Consider the following 20,784-nt stretch of genomic DNA (forward strand, 5'->3'; position numbering starts at 1 on the left):
TTAAAAACAGATTTAAATCTGACAATATGCCCTGATGAAGATGTCATCAGTTGTACAGAAGTTCCACATGAATTTGAGGAAGAACTTTCCTGGGTGGGTGCTTGAGCAGGGAGGTTGGACCAGATGACCCACTGTGGTCCCTTCCAACCTCACTCATTCTGTGACTCTGTGAGAAGGCCTAATCCACATAAAAGTGGTTAGGGTGGGATAAGCCTAACACATTGTGGCACAATTAATTACCTAATTAACTAATTGTGACACAATTTATTACTAACTTAATTCCTTTTAAGAATTGACTTTAACCACTGGGCAAGTGTCTATTTCCTTCCCTTTTCAAAGCTGTAGGTGCAGAGTCTTTCCAGAACATGCTTCCATTTAAAAGGAGTAAATTAAACCCACTTGGTTTTGATGCATGGAACTATAGCACCTCTGGTTACATCTGATGGCTGAAGTGCTTCAAATTTTCTATACGACTGTGTTACCCTCACATCTGAAATTTTATGGAAACAGATTACCAGCACAAACAGGTAAAGGCTTCCATTCGCCATGCAGACATTTTATTTTCATCTCCTCAGTATTGTCAGAGCCTGGTTTACATCCACAAGTGACTTCATCCCCATGGGAATACTGGCTCTGCTCTGCCTGATGCAGAACCACATTCGGGATAGAGGAAGGTGATTCACATGGCATTCTGTCTTCTGTTGAAAAGAGCAGAAGTATTCCACAATAATACAGGAATTCCATATCAATTGCTGAAAAAACTTAAATAAAAACAACTCTATTTGCATTTGGTGAATCAAACCTACCCCCACTACTTGCAGCAACTAAATTTCAACCCAGCTGGAGTATGTACTCTTTTTGTCAGTTTGCTAAACTGCTCTCCTCTCTTTTCCTTTCTTTTTCCAAGACTGGTGTCATCCACAGTAGTTTCAGTGGACAGCACTTTCCCAAACGGTTGGTACATAAACCATAAAGAGTAAGGAAATCTTCAATTCGTTCAAGTCACTTAAGTCATTGATTCTCATCAGTCAAAATTATAATTGATCATATAATTGATCATACACCTGCACATTTGTAATGTGCCCTTCAGTTGGAATTATTACAAGAACTGAAACCCATTGTAAGGTCTCATAGAGGACTGCAGAGCTGTCACCTCTCTGTGACAACTGCAGTTCCTGCTTTGGGCCGGCACTGTTGCAGCAGTAGTGCCAGCACAAGGTACTGGCTTGTCATGCAATTTCATCTTTTTATTTTATTACTTTGAACACAGCATTACATCTGCAAATACGTCATTTTACTTGTGAAAATATCTATGAAGCAATAGCCTGCAGGGAATTACAGACTTCTGAGAAGTAAGTAAGAGCTGTGTAGATTACCAGTGCAGGAGGGAGGAGGTGACCACTTTCCATCAATACATTCTATTTCCTTTGATCCAACCAACTTCAATTCACCATTACATTCATACTGCTTTCTGTCCCCATGCTGATACTGTTCCACAGAGCCATCAACAATACTTCCATTGGTAATTTCAGGGGGAGGTCCACAGCCTCTGACATTCACTGAAATAAAGAGACCAAATCTATGCTCTGAATTCAGTACTTTCTCCACAGTTATATGTTAAGTACAACATAAACCAAACTGAATGTATCATTTAAAGTGAAGAAAAATCAGTGGAATGGGTTAAACAGGTCATTGACTTATGCCTTTGAATATCTGGATTTGTGCTGGGCTGGACATCACAAACAGATTCAGGTGACCCAAGGTCACTTTTGTCTCCCACTACCATGCACTGTCAATGCCTGCTCTGAGAAAAGTGGTTGATAAAACCAACCCAGTTTTAAGGGAAAAAAAAAAAAAAAAAAAAGTGTTACAAGAATGGCAACTTCAGTATTCTTAAAAGGAAATTGACAATTCTGCAAGGAATAACCTATGTTCTAAAAATCACCCAGAATAATAATTAAAAAAAGTATATATATATATATATATATATATATATACACACACACACACATACACACACACAAACAGTATATTAAAGGAATTCACTTTTGATGCAGTGAGTGGAACACCTATTAAGGGAACTTTAAATGTTCCTGAGCTAAAGAGCCAAATATATGAAATAGACTTGCTTTTAAATGCAAAAGAAGGTGACCAAAAAGAAGTATGACAGAGTAAGAGTCACCATAGAAGCTGATTGAGTGGGAACAAAGGGAGGGGCCTTTCTTCTTTCAAGCTTTGTGAAAGCTTATGCACCTCTTGACAGGGTTCAGCACAAGAAGCTCTTCTCAGATGCCAGGAACTTGTGTTCTAAGTTAAAAAGAATGCTAAGTACAGAGGTACATATTTTTCTTTCTGCATGAATGTGCTCATCCTACTACATGAAACTAAGAATTTTACAGGAAAATCCTTCACTGAGGTTCTTTTGCTTGGGTCCAGCTCTGTGTCATCTCCAAATCTGTTTTTTCCATTCAATTTTGTGTGATCAGAAAAAAGGAGCACAGGATGCAATATCTGATGCCTATCAATATTAGGCAGTGGCAAAACCTTTGGAATATAGTAAGAGAGGACACTAGTCAAATTCATCATTGCCATACTGCACATTATTTTGAACAATAAAACTTTTTCAAACACAAAAGTAAATAACCTGATTAATATTTTGTGCAAGCCATTTACCAGCTCAGTTTCAGTACTGCAGAAGAATTACCTTGGCACACTGGTGGTGATGGAAACCATCCAAAGTGGTAGCACTGAGCAGAGGCAGATCCCACCCTTATGTAGTTTTTTGCACAGGTAAATTTCACAACAGCTCCACTGTGGTATTTGCCCTCCTTAGGAGAGAAATCTCCATTCCTCAATGACGGCAGCACACATTCGATTTCTATGGAGAAAAAGTATTTTAATGTAGAGTGGACAACCTACAGAAAGTACATGAAATGCTCCTGGTTAGAATAAAACCAAAGGAAGGCTTAAAGAAAAAAGGTTCACAGGGTGAACACAGAGTGACACTGATTAGCAAACACAAAAATATTCACCATGACACTGGGGTGCTGGACTCCATTCTCCATTTTTGCCACACATGGTGGTATCAGTTGGCATGTTATTTGTAGTTTTATACCCCTCCAAACATGAATACTCAATTGTATCTTCAGGCATGAACACGGTTTTGTTTGTGTAGTGAATCAAAATGTCCCCTGGTGGTTTACACGATTCTGTAGAATAAAACAAAGTCAGAAACACTGCCCTTTGCAAGCATCATTCCTGTAGATATATTTCAAACATCACTAATCTGCATTGTCAGAATATTATTGTAGAATATGCAGCATAGTCACATATTATCTATTGCATTCATCTTCCAAAACTTGCCTAGAAGTAATATTTTGGATAAATATTTCTTCCCTAGATCCAATTATTTTCTTCTGCTACATATTATTATCATTATTGTTAATTTAGGTGTCACAGCAAATGGTTTATACTGGTGTTCCCATGGTAAGTGGCGAGTCAGAAAAAAACTACAAGATCCTAGATAAAGGCAACCTAAAAACTGAAAGGAGAAGATAAAAGAGCAGCTAAAGTTGGTCATTATTATGCCCAATATATAACAAGACAAGATTAAGTCACTTACTGTACTACACCTGTGTTCAGGGGAGAAAGGAACTTTGAAATAATGAATCCTATTTGTCTCTAGTTTAGTCACATTTCAATAAAGTTCTTGGCAGAATGCCTCAGTTCAGGGATGCTGCCTCATAAATCGGGAGTAAATTTGGGCAAATGTACCTTGTGTCAGCTAAGAACCACTGAAGAGGTCAGTGATTACCAGTTACTCAGTGCTGAAAAGATCCTTTACATTTTCTATTTCTTGGAGCCTGAGAAGGGTTAATCTCTGGAGGATCTGCCCTCGCAGTCTCCCTCTGCCCAGTAAGAAATCTCGACAAATCAAGGTGACAAATCTCTGAGACCACAGGACACCATGTCCACAGGATACACTGGTGACAGTGACAGGCAGCTCTGAAACCTTCAGCCACTCACTGATGCACTTTGGAGGTGGAGTCCAGCCACTCTGCTGGCACTGTGTGTGTCCTCTCTCTTGTCCTTCTGGAGTCACAAAGCCAGAGAGACACTCATATGAGATCGTATCTCCTAAATCAAATGTTCTCTTTGCTGAGTTCAAAAAGCCATTGTCAAAAACAGTACCCTGGCATTTTCCTGAAAGAGAGAGACAAGAGTCCTTGCAAGTAAAGCACTGCTAAACTACAAGCATAAAAATCACAGCAGAAGGATGACAACAGAGGCAGCAGTGGGATTTCGAAAATTGTTTAACACATGGTCAGCTGAATACTTTTTTAATTTCATACAATGTTAATACATAACGTTCCATTTAAATGGATGGAAGTCTTGGTTGGATGTTTCAGTCTTATATTCTGAGAGAAAACTTTTGTAGTATGTTAAATTCTTTACTGCTAAATCATTCTGTGAAAGAGAGTTTTCTGGCAGGAATTTCTGAAAATGAATAAACGGTTCAGATAGAACCCTCAGCAAAATACCAACACACTCACTTTTACGGGTACATCTTGGAGGAGGTGCCCAGCCATTCCCTGTGCACGTGACTTCTTCATGCTGAGCTTGGTAGTCACTGTGGCAGACATATCTGACTGTTTCACCTTCCTTGTAAAAATCCTCCCAGTAGTAATGTAGGAAATAACCATTTTCCAGCCCACGGAAGAAACATTTTTCTAAAGAAGGAAGGAAAGTACATTTAACCAGAGAAAAATTTTCAGCAAGAAGTGAGGGAAATGACTCCTTAGGAAGCATTACTACCAAACAGGCCTCCAAGCACCTTTCTGTAGCCTTGTATGGCAAAAGGGCACTCGTGTGCAAACCTGAGTGAAAGTGCTTTGTTTCAGAGCCTGGTGATTAATGGACCACAGGAACAGAGGGGAAAGTCACTACATCAGGTGATACGAGGTGGCCCAGTAACCACAAATCTCTGATTGATTGTTCACAAGCCAGCTTGGCTCACTTCAGTGCTTCTCACATCAGTTTGGTCTGGCATGTCTCTAGAATGTTGAGGTATGCACAGAGTGAAGCCCAGCCTTTGCCTCCAGGAGATTCTATCATCTCTGGGGAAGTGGAGCAGCCTCTCAAACCAGCTCTAGAGATTTTAGCAACAGCTTAACACGCTGGCTCAAAGGCCTCCTGTCCCCAAGAGCCCAGACATCAGGCAGATGGCTGAAGGAATGTTCTATTGTGTTATCTGAGTGCCTGCTCCTTTCCTCCAGGCAGGGCTCCACTCATTTCCTGCAGGGAGCACCACTGCACTGAGGGCAGCAAGGAAAAGAGCAACCTTTTGTCATCCACTTTTGTGCCCTACCAGTAGGTAGGACCTTTGCCATGACTGAGGATGTGTGAGAGGAGGCCTCATCTTGCTGCTTTAGATTAATTTTAAGTCTAATTAAGTTTTAATCTGAGTCAGTGTATCTGGTTCTCTTGCTACGACCATGATCAATTTCAGCTTAGTACAGAAGTGTGACACCTTTTCAGCTCTAAAAGGTTTCCTAAGGGACCAAGCAATGCTTCTCAGAGAGGATGAAGACTTAAGTGCCAAAGTGCCCAAGCCACAGAAGGGAGAATCTATTTCCATAGAGCAGAAACTGTAGTGCAGCTCTGGAGCAGATGAAAGCATATGCCTGCATGTTACCCAGAAGGCAGAGAAGAGGAAGGTTTACTATGTATTTCTTACTCTAATAAATATTTTCAGGAGTAAACAATCTTCAAAATCCAATAGCATAATTTCAGAGTGCTGCCAGCTGACAGGTTGTGCTCTGCAGATGGGAAGAGACAGCCTGGGTGCAGTTCCAGGGGTTAGGTAAAGCAGTCTGACTTTCAGAAACTGTATTGTCTTGCTTCCCATCAGAACAAGTTCTGCTGCACAGACCTTTGATAATTAAACCAGAATGGAGTATATAGTGGAAATGTACTTACTCAGGCATTTTGGCTCTGGAAACCAGCCCCTTTCAGTACAGGTGATTAGAACCCATGGACGTCCAGTAGGGGTTAAATAGCCATCGAGGCAAGCGTAATATACACTCTGTCCAAATAGTTTTGGAAAGTTATATTCTCTGTTGTACTCCTCTGACCGACTTAACCTGCCATTTTCTATAGCTGGGTAGTCACACGGTTTCCCTTGAAAGAGAATGTAAGAGCAGCAATATCAACACATGCATGACAAAAAGCTCAGGACACAATTAATTCAGATTCAGCTTCATCATCTGAGTGTTTTCAGAAATGGACAGAACCAGGAGTGCAGGAACAATCACAATCTGCTCCTGGGGTCTCTGTCAGTGCCTAGAGCTGTGTTACTTCCCTCAATTCCATTTGTAACCAACAGAAATCCAGCCAACATTCTCAGCAGGCTCCTGAGGGGGATTTTTTAGACCAAAGGTTTGTATTCATTGTACAGTGAGATGATACTGTAGAGGGTCTTGATTAAATTTCTTATTCTGACCATAAAGGGATCCCAGTCATCTGGCTCAGATATAGAAACTGAACTGTGAACTCTTAAAATTGAGATGACTCCTGCCACCTCCATTTACAACTTTTAGGATCCTGCACCAAAATCTCTTTCTGACTCATCTCATTTTTATTTTAAAGCTGCAGCATTTTAATTTTCTTTTCTTGTTTCCACAGATGAACTGACCCTTTCCAGGGCCCAGTCCAAGATAAAAGGAGAAGAATCTCAGAAGCTTCCATTCAACTTTACCCAGGTTCCTCCCAAAATGTTCTGACCCAGAGCCTACATGCCATGGCAGAGCAGATCACCCACTGAATAGACCATTCAGTAATGAGTGAAGTGGGCTCAGAATGACACCTGAATTTTAGAGCCCAACTGATATAGAGTAAACCTTATCTCAGATACTAAAAGAGCACGTTTCAGAAATAGGTCAAATCATCTTATCCAAAGGTTCCTTTACAAGACTGATTTCATCAGGGTTTCTCTCACATTTTAAGGGTTTTTCAGTGAGCAAAAATCAAAGAGTGTTAAATTATGAAACTACCTGCTAATTTATATATTTAGTTTTTTATACTGTGCCTGCTGGGCAAAACTATCATTGCAGTTATGGGAAGTTTAACCCGAGAAAGAACTCGTCCACCATCAAGAATACCTTGCTTTGTTACCCGACAAGTTATAAAACAGATAAAATCCTGTGACTGTCCACACCACCAAATTACAATGCCAAGTAAAAATCTAGAGCTGTGATACTACAAGGAAATACTACAAGGTATCTTCCAATCACTTATCTGTTGTTTGGCTACTTTAAACTCCCCATGTCCTCTAATCCTGACTGGGATGCTATTCCTCAGGTGGAGCACAAACCTTCCTGACAGTGAGCTGACTATAGCACATTTTAACAGATTTGCAAATACAGTAAGAGGTAATACATGTGTTAATACAATTAAATCTGGATTATACTAGATCGTTTTTATAAGTGATTTTTCTAAACCATCAAATTAAGCTTCACAGTACAAAGAAAAAAATAAGCACCTATTCCATATCTAAGGTTCCTCAAGTTCTGATCTTAACTTCTTTTCTTTGAGACACTTCCAACAATTCTACATTGTACCTTCATTCATGAGAGCTACTTACGGACGCAGGCTGGCTCAGGCACCCAGCCATTCTTGGTGCATTCAGCTGTTTCAGTGTTTCTGCCAGTCGTCACTTTAAAATGAAACCCATCATCACACTTTACTGTGATTGTATGACCCACTGTGTACTTGTCTTTTTGAGGGCTAAAGTTCCCAGAGGAAATTACTGGAGGAGAGCATACAATTTCTAAATAAAAACAGGGGGAAAAAAAAAGAAGAATATGTTTAAATTTATTGCTTAAGTTCTTGTTTTCATAGTATATTGGCCATAACTGCATAAAATTGTTAAAGAGATGTTTCTTAGAGCAAAGAAAAGGTTACATTTCTTCCTCACTCTTAGAAATGTATGGTTCTGTAAGAGAAGAGTGACAGCTCTTACTGATGTTATGTTAATTAGAAGATTATAACTTAATCGCAAAGAGAATGGTTGGAGAAAGAACTGGAAGCCATCAAGCTGAACCTGACTAATTTTTTCCCGTAGATAATTCTGCAGCTGGGTTTTGCTGGGCTCGTTTATGGACACTGTCCCAAAGGAGAGCAGTTTCACTGGTAGGTCCTAAATGCAGAAATAATTATACTTGACTAGGAACTGATCATTCAAAGTGTGATTAAGATTAGTGTCCTTCACTGACACTGGAAGTATTTCAACAACTGAAAAAGGTCAAGAATCTTATTCTAAAAAACTCAAGATACCTTTATGCCCAGAGAAATCAGGCAAACGTATTTATAAACCAGAGCCTGTCTTTTGGGGCTTTTTTGTGTCTTCTTCCAGTTCAGAAAACATCACCAATGCCCTGAGGGCTCGGAGGGGATGACTGTAAGGTAACTCCAGGTTGGTGCTGCTGCAGAGTGAGGGTGGGTGAATCAGTTTTCATGCATGCCCTGCTGAATCCTCTAGGTCCAGTGCTAAGCCCAGTAGGATTCAGAACCACTATCAGAGCATACCCCAAGTACCAGAGCCCAGCATATCACTGTCTAGAAAAAAAGTTTTGCTTGGCACTACTCAAAAGCAGTATGTTGTGAAACTGAAAGCAATGCATGTTAATTAGTATCATTACTAATCTTGATTCAGAAAGGTCAAAAACTGAGTGGGCCCTAAGACTGACAACAAGTCTTAATTTCTAAAGGAGTCTTTCTGGAAGAAGTCCCAGGAAAGTGGGTGGTGCATAAAATCCTAAAATGTTGCCCTGTTGCCAACATTTTTTTCCCAGTTTCAAGGTTTTTGGCAACTTCTTGAAGGAAATTCAAGGCACTGATAAATTCCCCAAAATTTCATCAAACTGTTTCAGTTGGGATTTGCCATGCATATTTGGAGATTTAAATACAGCCTTCAAGTGCTGTAGTTGAATGAAATTAAAGTAAAATCCATAACCCAGACGGCTGATATCAAACAGGACTAGCCTCAGGAATTATGGATTTGTCACACGAACTGCTTAGAAGGTATTTGAGAGTTTAAAAGCAATAGGGAGCTTTAGCATTGTAAATATATTGATTTGTAGAGATTCACAAGATTCTGGTTTTGCTACTGCTCTTCATGGAAACTCTTATCCAGCTTTGGTCCTCTCAGCACTTAATCCTTCCAGTCTTCATGGATGGATTTATTCTGTTATGACTGAACTTATTAATCTCAAGAATTACTTCCAAACCCAACTAAAGTGCAAAAGCACTTTAGGCAAGACTGACCAGTGCAAGAAGGAAGTGGATTCCATCCTGATTCAGTACACATGGTATCTGCTCTGTTACTATATTTGTATCCTTCTTCACAGAAAAACTGCATTAGTTCATTTTCCTTGTAAGTCTTCTTTTTAGTACGAACATATCCATGCGGAATTTTTGGGATGTCACAGATAATTTCTGAAATTCAAACAGACAAAAATCCAGGTATTTTAATTTGTATTTGCTAAGAATAAATGTCTATGACAATAAAAAATAGCAGTTTTTTGTTTTGGTTTGTGTTGGGTTTTTTGGAGGGGGGGGGGGGGGGGGGGGCGGTGGTTAATCCGAATTCAGAAAAACTTTTGCGTTTGGAAGCTCTTTGGAACTTATTTGAGCACTTACTCAATTCTGGGTTCCAGGTGGAAAATGTGGTGTAGCACAGCTTCAATTGCAAATTGGTTCATAAGACAGATTTCAGGGCTTTGCTTTGAACTTTAATGGATTCACAATCAAGAGATAAGGCAGAAGACATTCCAAAATAAGACACTAGGTTAGGTGAAGTTTTAGAATTTTATAGTTTTCAGATAATCTCTTTGTAATTTCCAACGAGTGTGCTCTCAGAGCCAGTAGGTTATGAGTTAAATTATAACATCAAAAGGAGAAAATAATTAAAGTATCTGAAAAAATTGACACTTAGAATGCTTAATATCTATAAAAGAACATCACTGTTCCCAGTTCCTTGCCAAACCAAATAAAACCACCAAGATCTTGCAGTTTCCTAAAAATGCATTCATAAAACCAGAAGATATTCAATATTTTGCTTCCTAGGTCACAGAACAGGACACCAAAGAGTTCTCTTGGATTTTTTTACTGAATTTATGTTTAGAATGAAATATAGCTCATGGAAACTGCCACTGTTTAATGAAATTCACTATATTCTGCAAATGTTACAAGCATAAATGTTTAATTCCACTTCATGCTGTACAAACTATAATAAATGAGGGTTTCAAAGCAGCAAAGTGCAGCCCTGGAATTGTGAACAAAACATAAATGTGTTTGCCATCCTGACATGCATATTCTGCTCTTCTAAACACATACTTCATGATCAAATAACAAAGAAATAATCCAAGAAACTTGATGTTCTGAATATTTAGGTGTTTGTTACTATTGTCTTCCTGGAATTCCTTCCCATACCCTGACAACTCAATCTCATCCATTCTTTGTTCAGAAACTGGGAGGAATAATCCCATCCACCAGTAGCAGCTGCAGGCAGGGCAGTGTGGGATTGACTGTCTGAAAAGCAATTTTGCAGAAAATAAGTTGGTGGTCCTGATGGACAAGTTGTACAGAGGCCAGCAATTGTCCTTTGCAGCAAAGAAAACACCCTGGATTCCACTGGGAAAAGTGCTGCCAGTAGACCAAAAGAGGTGATCCTGCCCCTCTACATCTCTCCAGATTGGAACTCCTAGTAGAGAAAAGACAGGGACATACTGGAGAAGATCCAGTAAGGGACAGGAAGATAATTCAGGACTTTGAAAAACTGACAGACAGAGAGAGGTTTAAAAGAGTCTGGAGTAAAGAAGGCTTGGGGGAGGAAGGACAGGCCTTTTTACATGTGTAAATTCCTGGCTCCAGTGGGGCAGGCAGAAGTAAAGAGGATGGACCTTCCTCACCAGCCACACAGTGAGAAGCAATGGGCATGAGTTGAAATACAGGAAATGCCACTTCAAAGGTTTAACTAATGAGAGTTCAACCACTGCAATGGGTCACCCAGAAAAGCTGTGGATCTCCATCCTTGGAGGTATCAAAGCTGACTGGACATTCTTGAGCAACTTGGCCCAGCTTTGAAGGACCTTCAGAAGTCCCACACCACCTCACTGATTCTGGGGTTCTGTAAAAACTAAACAGGAACCTTCCATATTTTCCAAACACATTAGTGTGAGGAAAGAAAAATCTAACTACTTCATTATTATTATTATATATACCCTAAGAATTAAATCCTCCTTGTTTACTAAGCTTGGTTCACAGAGATTCAAAGTTGTTTCTGATTATTTTTGTTAAATCAACACTGAAGTGGTTGACTCTTGTGCAGACATATCAAAGAGTCTGACTGCAGCCTGGCAAAACATACAGCTTGTAGGAAAAATGTGGAACAAACAGATGGTCTATTATCATTATATTAGTATCCAATACTAACTATTATATTTCTCTATCTTATCCTATTTTTTCATAAATGTGGTGGAGATTGCTCACAGACAAACAACATTCAATTGCTGTGAAATAAAGTGAAAACTTTGTGGCTTCCCATATGGCAAGCACGATTTAGGAGTCTGTGAGAACAAAGCTTCTTAGTGACATACAGTAAATAGTGTCCTTTTTACCTTTACACTCAGGCACATCATTGCTCCATTTTCCATTAGCAGAGCAAACGATTTCTTCAGCTCCAACAAGCTTGTGTTTTGCATTACATTGAAAATTTACAACCTGGCCAAAGGAATATTCTTGGCCTAGCTCAAATGCACCAGTCATAATTATCTTTCCATTTTCAGGTTCTTGTACAGGTAAACACTTTATCACTGGAAAAAACAAAAGAAGGAAAGGGGAAAAAAGGTAATTTTGAGGTCTAGCCTGTAAAATAAGCTGACACACAAAAAAGTTAAAATACAGAAAAATCACTGTAATTTCCTTACACATGTAAAAAATATACATGCTAGCTATGTATTCAGATAGCATTTGCAGAAAGTGTAACATAAAGCCCTAAGCAAAAAGACAGAGTAACATACAAAGAAGCTTTTAGACCCTCTCTCATCATCCTCTTCTCTGCCCTTTAAGGCTAAAGACAGAGCACCCAGTGAATTACATGACCTCACCCAATCTAAATTACCCTAGGATCCCACATTCTATGGATGGTTAGATGAGCCTTGACTGACACCAATAAAATTTGCCCAAATCAATTGACTTTGTTTAGAGTTGTTCCAAACTGAGTTTGCTTTGGATGGACATCTGGAACAGTGCTGCATTACACACTGCCTACAACAGTTCAGTTATTAACTAAAATTCTAATTAAGGATGTCAAAGCAATTGTATTACTAAAGTAAATACAGTGGTAGACATTAATTAGAGCTCTTGTACTTCCCAATTTTGTACCTGCAGAAAAAAAAATTAACTTATGTCATCAGATATGTCTTATTAAGGGAGGAAATGACTATCAAAGCTCATTCTTTGATGCTCATATGGATATCACAGAGCAGGTACAAGTGGCTTCTGTTTTGTCTACCAAAGATACTTCTCTCTGACATTTGCCATCTTAAAAGTCACCTGCCTTTTCCATGAGCTCATATTCTGTCTCTTGGGTTCTTCACATTTAGGACATTCTACAAATTCTTTCTTTCACAGGCAATCATATTTCAGTGAAAACTCAAACATGACAGAAATAACTTAGGAGGATTTGAAACTGAAGTATCTTGTTGAGACATGACAAAAATGTTGGAAACCCTTGCTCTATATGGTGCAGATAGACCTCAATACCAAAGTGTGAAGGTCCTCAAAATCCAGTAAACTAAATGCAAACTATCTAAATGCAAGGAAATATCAAATCACAGACAACAAGCTCTAGTCAAGATATCTACTTTCATTTGTTCTTAGAGATCTTTTCCTGATATCAGATGCTTAACCCCAAAGAAAAATGTCACTGCTGTCCACACATGTTAAAACAAAGCAGTTAAAAATTATCTCTCTGAACAGGAACCTTATTTTCATGATCATTCAGGTCTGAAACTGGTGAAAAGGTTTCTAGAACCATCATCTGAGCAATCCAGTCCATTAAGTCTTTATGTCTGTGTCCCCCTTGCTCTCAACTCTTGCTTACTGAATGTCTTCCACAGTATGCTAATAGGGAGACCTTAACAAAGTCTAACTGTTTAGCATGTTCACAAGGATGGAGGAGAAAAGTAGCTAAAAACACACACAGTGCCTTCACACTGGTTTGAAACTCATCATCCCAAATGTCATTGGAAACCATGTCTTGCAGACAGCTACCCTATCAGGGCTTTTAGGTGAGCCACAGCTTTAAGCCAGTCTAGAAGTGACAGGACTCGACTGTGTGAAGTGTTTTTAACAGAAGCTCATTGGACTAAAAGAGCCGAGCAGTCACTCTAAGAGCTTCACTCCTCCCTAACTTGAATTCAAACATAGGTGATTCAATACTTGTAAAGCAGTCACAGATTATTTTAGATAGTATCAGACAGATAAAAAGACAATCTGATAGAGAATTAAATGTCAAACTCCATTTACCTTCACAGTGAGGGATGTCATTGCTCCATCCATCTGCCTGACACTCACGGTAATTCCTTTGGCTGAGCATCTGGTATCTTACCAAATAAAAAGTAAAAAACCCTCTAAAATAGAGTTTCATTATGTGAGAGAAACAACTGTGCTGCTGTTTTTGAAGCAAAGGAAGACAGCTTCAGGTGTTCCAGCATAGAATAACCAAAGTGTGACAGCACTGAGTAGTTTTTTTACCTGCATTTTCCCTACTTGTTTTCTTTTATTTGCATATGGGAAAGTATAAAATCAAATCAGAGAGTAGGAAGGAATAAGGAAGAAAGCTTCTTCATTACAGAGACAGCAAGCTTTGGCTACATAACAAATGCACTCAGAGGAAGGACAAATACTCTAAAATGACAGTGAGGAATTGAAGGGATTAAAGAGAATATTGATTTTAGAACTCTCTTTGTGGAACACAGGCTAGATTCCAGTAACATAACAACTGCAAAAGCATGGCTAAAGCACTGTACCAAAGCTGATTTTCTTTTAAGAGGAAAATACACACAGGCACAATACCATGTATTTGACTTAATGCAGTTTTCTCTGGAGAACGTGGATAGAGAATTTTTCAAGCATTCAGTGAAGACATGTTAGTGAGTCTGCCAGAAATGTCTTCCTTCAAAGAGGAAGCAAGCAAGCATTACAATTAAGTAATGCTTAATAAGCATAAGCAAGCATTAAATATTAGTGAGCTGTACTACAGATAACAAATCTATAACTGACAGTATTATTAACAACTTATGTTAATTCACATACATTGAAATAAATGAGTATTACCCATCATTACATCTGTATTCAACTCTGGCACCAAACACAAATTCACTTCCAGTGGTAAGTTCAAAGAAACCAAACTCAGTGTCTCCAGGATGTCCACAGGGCTTATCTGGTTGGGAAAAAAAAAAAAAAAAAAAAAAAAAAGCGCCTTACTTACACCATACATAGGAAGGTGAAAATGAGAAAGACAGCATTTTTCCATGATTAGTAGTGAGTTTGGGTTTTTGGGGACTTTCAAAAATTCTGAAATGTTCAGCATAAGTTTGAATAACCTCTCCTTTTTATCACTATTTTCATAGTTTTCAATAATAACACACTGGAGGTATGCTTATTTAAAAAAAAAAAAACCAAAAAACAAAACCAACCTACCTACAACAAACCCCCAAAACCAATTCAACATGTTTTATTCCTTTAAAGAGGCTGGACTCATATTCAGTTTTATGCCAAATGTATGGCAATTTTCATACAATTTGTGACATAATCTGGTCCAAAGCCTCCATTAGAGAATCCACCCATGATCAGAAATTAAATTTCCTCCATCTGCTGGGGATTGTGCTGAGTGAAGTAGGGTGATCTAAAGCTACAGGAGTTATTTTAGTCTTTAGTGCTTGCTGCTCAAAGTTCCTCACAGGACTTTCCTTATGGCCTGGCCCTAACTCTTTGCTTTAGATTCCCAAAAGAGTGGCAAAGATGAACACACCCTCCCTCTCTCTTATCCCCTTCTGATCTCATAATATAGACTGCAAAATAAACTGCATAGGTGAAGCCTATTACCTCTCCTCAGCAGAAGGGGTAATATTTATATAATTTATAATATATGAATAACTTATAATATATAAAATAATAATTTCCTGATTCTTGTCAAGCAAGGTAATTTAATTCCTGGAGACTATCAACTCCCTCTGTTTTTACCCAGTAAGATGTGTTTGAGTAGGCCCTAAACCTGCTCCAGTGGGATTCAGAGAGAATGGAAACTCCTGATCGATGTTTCTGTCTCTGTCCTGCCAGGGGACCGTGTTCCCCCAGCCTGTGGCACAGCATCCCCTCCTCTCTCCCATGCATTCCTTGCCGGTGGCAGCAGCTGCTCACTGGGTGGCAGTATTTGCTAAAACATGCTACAAACCACACCATATTTTGCATAGCCCCCTGTTCACTGACTAGTTACACAATGAAATCCAAACACTGAGACAGAGACTAAGTAAAAAATGTAAAAAAAGCTATTAGTAACTTATTAATTCTTACTCATGGTGTGCATCAATCTCTGTTTGAACAACACCCAGAACTTAAATTTAAATTCTCAGATCAAGTATTTATATTGTATTAGTAAAATTTTTGTATGTTAGATACACAGGCATAACTCCTTGTTTCTAAAACTCCTTTGTGTTTAAAGCTCATTTATTACAGAAAAGACGTATCTACTGACTAATGATAACAAACTTCAATTTCTTCAGTAATGAATTCTGTATGAGGGTGTGAGATAATTGAAAACTCTCAGCACAGTATGCTAGAGATAATAAATAGCACCTCTCATCCTAATTGTGAATTACAGCTTAAAAGAAAAGGCAGGGAAAAATAATTTCCCACTTGTAAGAAATTATATCTTTCACAGAACTAGTTGAATAAACTGTCTCTTGACTTACATTCAGAAGCTAGTTTTGTGCTTTTACCTGCTTAGACTAAAAAATTTTGAAAGCAAGCTTCTAAGAACTTAATAACTGATTTTAATAATCTAAATTGGATTAATAAGGCTGGTCTAGAATAAGATCTTCTGTAAAGAAATAAAAATAAATCCTTTGATCTGGAGAAAAGAAACTTAAAATTCCCTTATGCACACATTCTTTTTAGGGTGATATTTAAAAGAGCGCAGAAACAAGTAATTTACAAGCAAAGGTACAATTTCTCATTGACATGACTGGGAAGGAATGTGGTCAGCCAGATCAAATGTCTGCAGATATTTTTACATAAATACTTACTTTTGCATTCCATCTTTGGGTCCAGCGGTTCCCATACTCCATCAATGCATCGTAAGGCAACTCTTCCAACTTTCACATATCCAGGCCGACAATTGTATGTTGCTTGAGTCCCATGTGGATAGGGAGGGTTGTCCCATCTTCTAGCAGGTATTTCTTTCATCCTCCTAGGAGGGGGTGCTTCACAAGCTAAAAATTTTAAATAAAAACATTTGTGACTGAAGTACATGCTACAAATGCCAAAACAATCTTGCAATAGGAAATAAAGCAAGAAATCCTGAGGCTGTTTGTGACCAAACCAACGTGTTTTCCACTGAATCAGCACAAAATAGGAAACTGACAAGGGTCCACATTTGGCAGGAATGTGAAAAGACATTTAGAAGGACACAGGAATAGCCGGGTGCCAAGGAACCACCCAGCACAGTGATGGTTCATGAAACAGATTTTAGTTACAAAGCCTAAGAGGAGATCAGTGCCCTGGTTCTAACCTGGTTCCATCTGCAGGAGCTGCTCCAGGCCTGTCCTTCCACTGCCATGAGAATAACTCTGTGCACTCCAGAGTTTCCTTTCAAACTATTTTCTTCTCCAGCCACCACTACCTTCACTGACATTACTTCACTTGTCATTTGATTAAGTTCTGCCAAACCTCTCACCTTTACATTGCCTAAATTTTCTCTCCAGGCTCAGACCACCTGATATTCCAAAACTCACTTTCTCTTGTTCCTTACTTACAAGTTCCTTATTACACGATATAATTAATTCGGGGTTTTCACTGTGACCTTTAGCTTCCAAACATTTTGGCTCAGTTTGGGGAGTGGATGATAGTGTCTGGTATTTCTTATTACCTCAATATTATACAGCCCTTGCCCAAAAGCTCCTTTCTGGGCCTTCTTCAGTGCACATGAAAAGTACAGCCAAGTCCATACGAACGACAACAAATTGATCTGAATTAATTTTATTAAGAAGTTCCTCAGCAGCTTGAGAATCAGAAAAGTCAGACTAAATGGGAAAGAAGCAAATGTTGGGAAACTGTTAATGAAAGACCAAATGATTTTGTCAAGAAAGAATTGCCCTAATTTCAGTGACTAATTTTCAGTGATAGGGTGACTGAAATGTACACATTTTAGAAAGTGAAGCTTCACCCAGAGTAACAGAGTCTGAACAGCCTAGCTAATCAAATGCAATGAACTCGGTTTTCCCTCTGAACATGAAAGGTGAGCATTCATCAGGAATAAACAGAACAAGCCCTGAGAAATAAAGCCTCGGAAAAGGAATGAAATCTCTGTATAGAAAATAAATGTCCACCAGGGAAGGAAATCCCTTGGTGAGTAGATTCATTACTCAGCAGACATGGCACAGATGTCCTCCCCCAGTTTAGCTCTAAGACCACGGGTTTGAGAAAGCAGCAGCATTCTCACTGAAATCTTCCTATGGGCTGCCCAGGTGCTGCCTGGAAATAGGACTGTGGGGAAAATCTTTGGGATCTTTCCTCATGTGAGTGATGTGGAGTTAAAGCTCACTGAACTGCACTGCAGAGATCACACCACACATTATGGAGCTGATGTGGAAGAAGGTGTATTTTATCTGCTTATTTTGTGTTAGAAATCCCAAAGTGTGGAAAGTGAATTTTACTTGAGTTTACAAAGACTCTTGAGAACTAACTTGTATTTCAGTCAGGGGAGTACCGACCAAATTAGAGGAATAATTTTATAAAATTGTTTTAAAAACAGGAAAAAAAGATTTGTTGCAAGAAAAAGCCTGTATAATTTTAAGTGTTCTGTATGGCATTTTGAAAATAAAAAGAAAATAATGTTAATTGTGAGCCTTAATAATGTTAATTTGGCTGTTTTAAGAAGCGAGAAGAATTAGACAAGCTTCAGCAATACTGCTGATGTGCCAAAGGAAGAATGTACCCACGCATTCACATTATTTCCAATTACATGGATAAGTATTCTCCCTCCTATGAATGATTACATCTGAATAAAAATTATTGTTTCTGTGCACTAGAGGGTACTAGGCTACTCTAAAAAAACATAGGAGAGACATTTTTAGCAAGAAAAGACAGATTCAAATTCTAACAATATTTTCTGTAAAATGTAGGAATAAGCAAAATGAACAGGAATCCTCTAGCTGGTACTTGAAAATGTGTTAAAAATTGTTAGTTTACCCCAAAAGTTCTTTGTAATGATGAGAAAAAGAATGCTTCTAATTCCACATATTTTTAATTAGACCTTATCTGAATTAGCACTTTCAGTTTGCAAGCTGTGAGCACACACTAAAATCTGTAATTTAAAAATAAGGTTTTTGAGTACAGGGAGAGCTTCTTTATTCCTTCCTCTGAATTGTATCATATTTGTATCATCTGTTGTGCAGAATGCAGCCCCTTTACTCTTCCTTGTTTACATTAAGCTTCCCATCCAAAATGAAAGAGAATCTCCTTAGTCTCTTCACCATTAATAAGATGTACTGGGTCTTGATGGGCTTTATCTCAACTCTTCCCCTCTCCTGCCCTGATGTTAAACAATGTGTTACCATCAAGTGTCAGAGTGCACACATATGTGTGTGTGTGTGTGTGTGTGTGTGTGTGTGTGTGTGTGTATGTATGCAGTTCCTCAGTGGTCTGAGATGAAGAAATCTGCTGGCAGCTTGTATTTCAAAACTCCATTAATTCCATGATGCACTCACCATATGTACTCATCAATACTGGAGGGTTTTATTTCTATATTAAAAAGCATGCACTGAATGGATACCTTCAAATCCCTTACTGACAGACCAGGAGAGCAGGAATTACTCATTCAGTATTTACATGTGACTTGACCTCAGTTAGAAATAGCTCAAGCTTCTTTTTTGCCAACAATATGTTGGTAGCAGCTTCTACAAAGTACAAGCACAGTTATAAATCCAGATACAAGTGGTTTTCAGTCCTTGTGCAAAACCCAGCCCTCAGAACAACTCTCACGGATTTTCAGCAAAAAGCTTAAACAAGAATCCCGCACGACCCATGGTAACAGTTGTCCTAGATAAATAAAATTTTGCTACATTCACATTTCTTTCCAATCTCTCTGACCTAAAAAAAGCACTGTGGAAACAAAGTGCAAATTCAAGCAAACTTTAGTTTCAAATTCCAGAACTTTTATGCGCTTCTTTGAAATAAATGAAACTATTAGTTGCTTAGAGGCAGTATTTCTTTATATATAATTAAGATAGGACACTCATTTACTTTCCTGATTTTTCAGTTTTTCAAAGTAAAATCCATTGGATCTTTTTGATTAATATGGTCTTCATAATTTTCAACTAAAATTAAAACCATTCTGAACCAAGCAAAAACATACCAGCTCAAAACCACACAGCACCCTCTGTACAACACTCTGTAAAGAAACTCAGATATAAAGCAAAAAAATTAAATAACTAAGGATACACTAAATAATATAAACACAAACCAAGAAAAATACATTGAACAGAGAAACAGACAACATCAGAGGTTTCTGAAAAGATACATAGAATACTAGCTACCTGTTTAAACATGAAAAAAAGCATACCTGTATATATTTATCTCCTTTCCTAGACTAAAACCAGTCAATAGATATATTAGAAGCTTTTCAGTCAATGAAGTAATCATTCATCTTCCTCAGATCACCTCACAGGTTATTCCAGATAGAAACAAAATATTCCATAAATGTGCATTTCTATTTTAATCTACCAGTTGCTTCCCGGTTTCAGATATTAGAATAATTAGCAAACATAATTAATAGAAAATTATTTATCTGGCTCCACTTTATAGTGATATCAATCATTAAAAAAGTTGGGCAACAGATAAATAACCGCAGTAGTTATGCAAAGAAATAGTAATAGTGAAAGTAATCCTATGACAGGACACTAAATACTAAAGGTGCTAAATGCTGCCAGAAGAAATGTCAATGTCAGAAGTTCATGAAAAAACCTACAATGCCTTTGCATATTGCTTCAGTTACCCTCTTCGCATACACTGTAAGACAGGAGTTAAGTCTTACCTCTCTGTGCAGCACAATGCATCCAACACAAGAGCAGAGCTGCATAGCCCAGGAACGACATTCTAGAGATTCAAAAACTCAGCAAACACATCCAGTATTGTAGCCTACTTTTTTTTTTTACTACTTGGAGTTACTTTCACTCCTTTTTACTTAACTGATCCATGGACTGACCTTGCAAAACATTTATACTCTGATTTCAGCAGTCACTTCCCCTAAACCTCTTGCAACACACAAGTGTTTCTTTTTTTTTAAATCCCCTCTCTAAACCTTGCTAAATGAATAAATAAACAAATGCCTTGCAATTTAGGTCAACACATTTTTTTCCCTGTGGTCTGCTTGTTTTTACATCATTTTTTTTTTTCATATTTATCCCTTCCACGATCATATAAGGTTAAGTCTTTTAATGA

General features: G+C 38.3%; 1 protein-coding gene across 1 annotated transcript in view; it reads right to left on the reverse strand.

The window, feature by feature from the left end:
• CFH (complement factor H) overlaps positions 1 to 20,784 on the reverse strand; it is a 29,881-nt gene extending 9,097 nt beyond the window's left edge. Inside the window, exons 1-14 of the mRNA XM_083867190.1 lie at positions 20,378 to 20,784; positions 16,371 to 16,556; positions 14,401 to 14,506; positions 13,591 to 13,667; positions 11,679 to 11,873; positions 9,325 to 9,495; positions 7,643 to 7,828; positions 5,980 to 6,180; positions 4,554 to 4,730; positions 4,027 to 4,203; positions 3,033 to 3,209; positions 2,705 to 2,878; positions 1,377 to 1,559; positions 516 to 698 (exon numbers count right to left, since the gene is read on the reverse strand). Of these exons, the coding sequence (XP_083723316.1) occupies positions 516 to 698; positions 1,377 to 1,559; positions 2,705 to 2,878; positions 3,033 to 3,209; positions 4,027 to 4,203; positions 4,554 to 4,730; positions 5,980 to 6,180; positions 7,643 to 7,828; positions 9,325 to 9,495; positions 11,679 to 11,873; positions 13,591 to 13,667; positions 14,401 to 14,506; positions 16,371 to 16,556; positions 20,378 to 20,438 (2,254 nt within the window). The 5' untranslated portion in view covers positions 20,439 to 20,784. The remainder of the gene's footprint in view (positions 1 to 515; positions 699 to 1,376; positions 1,560 to 2,704; positions 2,879 to 3,032; positions 3,210 to 4,026; positions 4,204 to 4,553; positions 4,731 to 5,979; positions 6,181 to 7,642; positions 7,829 to 9,324; positions 9,496 to 11,678; positions 11,874 to 13,590; positions 13,668 to 14,400; positions 14,507 to 16,370; positions 16,557 to 20,377) is intronic.

Source organism: Zosterops lateralis (assembly GCF_965231275.1).
Source record: "Zosterops lateralis genome assembly, chromosome: 9".
NCBI classification, from domain to species: Eukaryota; Metazoa; Chordata; class Aves; order Passeriformes; family Zosteropidae; genus Zosterops; species Zosterops lateralis.